Source organism: Nannobrachium achirus (assembly GCF_963921795.1).
Source record: "Nannobrachium achirus genome assembly, chromosome: 15".
In the NCBI taxonomy this organism is placed as follows: Eukaryota; Metazoa; Chordata; class Actinopteri; order Myctophiformes; family Myctophidae; genus Nannobrachium; species Nannobrachium achirus.
In genome coordinates, this window is record NC_137822.1 from 56,180,785 (window position 1) to 56,183,059 (window position 2,275).

Here is a 2,275-nt window from a genome sequence, read left to right on the forward strand (position 1 = left end):
TCGAAATAAGATACTAGACATCTAGGGGGCGCGGCTGAGAAATCTGGGGGAGTGCCAAAGGTACCCTAACCCAAAAAGGGAATCTAGAAACAGAGCCTAAAGGTGGATGCTGGGAGGGTGTTGAGTTGCAAAACGTTATGGCCAGCTGCAGACAGCAAGGCAAAGGAGAGCATAGAGACATGCAGTGGAGCAGCAAAGCAAGGAGAGAAGCCAGGAATTAACAGGTAGACATAGAACTTTAAATAGCCTGCCCTGATCATGCGAAGAGTGCATGTGACTGATCAGTGTTGGCGCTCTGCCCTGAGTTGTCTGTCTGAACTAGCTACGCATCAATAATAATTAGCTATATATTATTCAACAAAATAGTAATTCTCTAGATCAAAATGCACACCTTTGAGAACTGGCCCAAGTACCGACTACAGACATGTTACCCCCCCCCCCCCCCCCCCCATTATTAGACAAGTACCGTATATTGAACCTGATAGTAGTGGTTTATAGAATAGACCTAAAACAATCTACCGTATATGAAAACAGATATTCCATATACAGGAGAACGTAGAATACATGTTAATGTATTGACATCACTTTATGTCAAAAACGATGTAAATGTACACAGAAGCACCACAAAATAGCAGTTCTATTTAACTCATCTATGGTACCCACTACCCAGAGGCACACATTATTAGCACCCTCTAGTGTCCACGGTATGGTAATCAGATGAAAACCCAGAACTCAACTTCTTCAGCTTGCACATGTAGATGGGTCCAAAGTTGGCTGCTAGGTGTGGAAGGACCATCTCACCCAAGGTCAAGTCAGTCGCAAAGTTAAACGTGTTGCTGAACAGCTTTGTGAGGGGACGGAGGTCAAGGACCTGAAGGTGGACTCCGAGGTTCTCTCTGGCCAGGTGGATGGCCTGCTCCACCACACACTGGTTCTGAAGCTGGGAGAGGGTGCGGGTGGAGTAGACGATCTCCCCCCCAGGACGCGCTGCCTCGACACCAGCCAGCAACAGCTCCATCTGTAGCTGGGGCAGCATGCGTCTCTCCTTGGTTCTGCTCCTGTTGAATATATTGTCGTCATCCTCCAAGACGGAACGTCTATCTGTGGTGCAGGGGACATCAACGAGGACCCTGTCAAAGACGTCCCTCTCCATTTCACCCCATTTTGTGCCATCGTGGGAGGTGACACGCAGTCTCCCTTTCGAAAACTCCTTCGGAATGTAGCTGTCGATGACCTTTCTGAGACGCGTGGCGCGAGACACCGATTTATCGTTCACACATAGAAGCCGCATGACCTGGGTCTGAAGCAGAGCCAGGGTCTTCCCACCAGGGGGGGCAGCACACAGGTCCAACACACTGTGACCCTCCTGGACATCCAGCGCCAGGCAAGGCAAGATGGAGGCGGCATCCATCAGGTAGTAAGACCATAAGCCATGCACGTCTGGTCTGGCAGGCTTGAATCTTGTGATATCTGTTCTTGGAAACACGAAACACTTGATGTTGGGGCTGAGCTGTGGCGGCGGCGGTTCTTGACCAACCCCAGTGTACTCCTCTGTCCTGCCCTCCGACTTTGCTCCGCCATCCTGGTCTGTGCTTGTGATGAAGTCCCTGCAGGCCTGGGCCTGTAGCTCGGCAACGACAGCCTCGTCGGCGGAGAAGCTGTTGAGCAGGGCTCCGTACTTGCGCTCGGAGAGCAAGCTGACCCGGACTGAGGGCCACTGTTGTTTACCCAGCTGGAGGCTGTAAGTGGAGTCAAAGTTCTGCAGGGCCAGACCGCTGGCAGGGTACTTGGGTCGGGTTCCTGCCCATTTGGCCTTTACACGGTTTCTTCTAGGAGTTAGACAATGTAAATCTTTGATTTTCCTCAGCAGTAATCTTGTGTCCATGAGTGCCGCCATCTTGCCAGGCTACAGCGTGCTACTGAAGCAAATGTTGCAGCTGTTACCATGACAGCAACCCACATGGGTAGTACAGGCGGCGCTATCAGTGATCACCCGTTTATGACTATATATGATGTTCTGTGTGTCGAGATCAGTCTGTGACGTCAGTCCAATGACGTCAGATATGTCCATATACAGTATGGTGTTCTGTGTCCAGGCCGGTCTGTGACATCAGTACTATGTATGACGTCAGAGTGATGTCAGTCAGTGATGTCAGAGTATGTCCATATACAGTATGGTGTTCTGTGTCCAGGACTCCAGGCCAGTCTGTGACATCAGTACTATGTATGACGTCAGAGTGATCAGGTCAGTCAGTGATGTCAGTCATCTCCAAAT

The 2,275-nt window shown here is 50.4% G+C and overlaps 1 protein-coding gene across 1 annotated transcript; it reads right to left on the reverse strand.

The window, feature by feature from the left end:
* Nucleotides 1-682: 682 nt before the first annotated feature.
* Nucleotides 683-1,897, reverse strand: LOC308299105 (5-cytosine rRNA methyltransferase NSUN4-like; the record flags this gene model as incomplete). Its single annotated transcript, XM_080742829.1, has 1 exon — nucleotides 683-1,897. The coding sequence occupies one exon, from the start codon at nucleotides 1,895-1,897 to the stop codon at nucleotides 683-685; it is 1,215 nt and encodes a 404-aa protein (XP_080598955.1).
* Nucleotides 1,898-2,275: the final 378 nt, after the last annotated feature.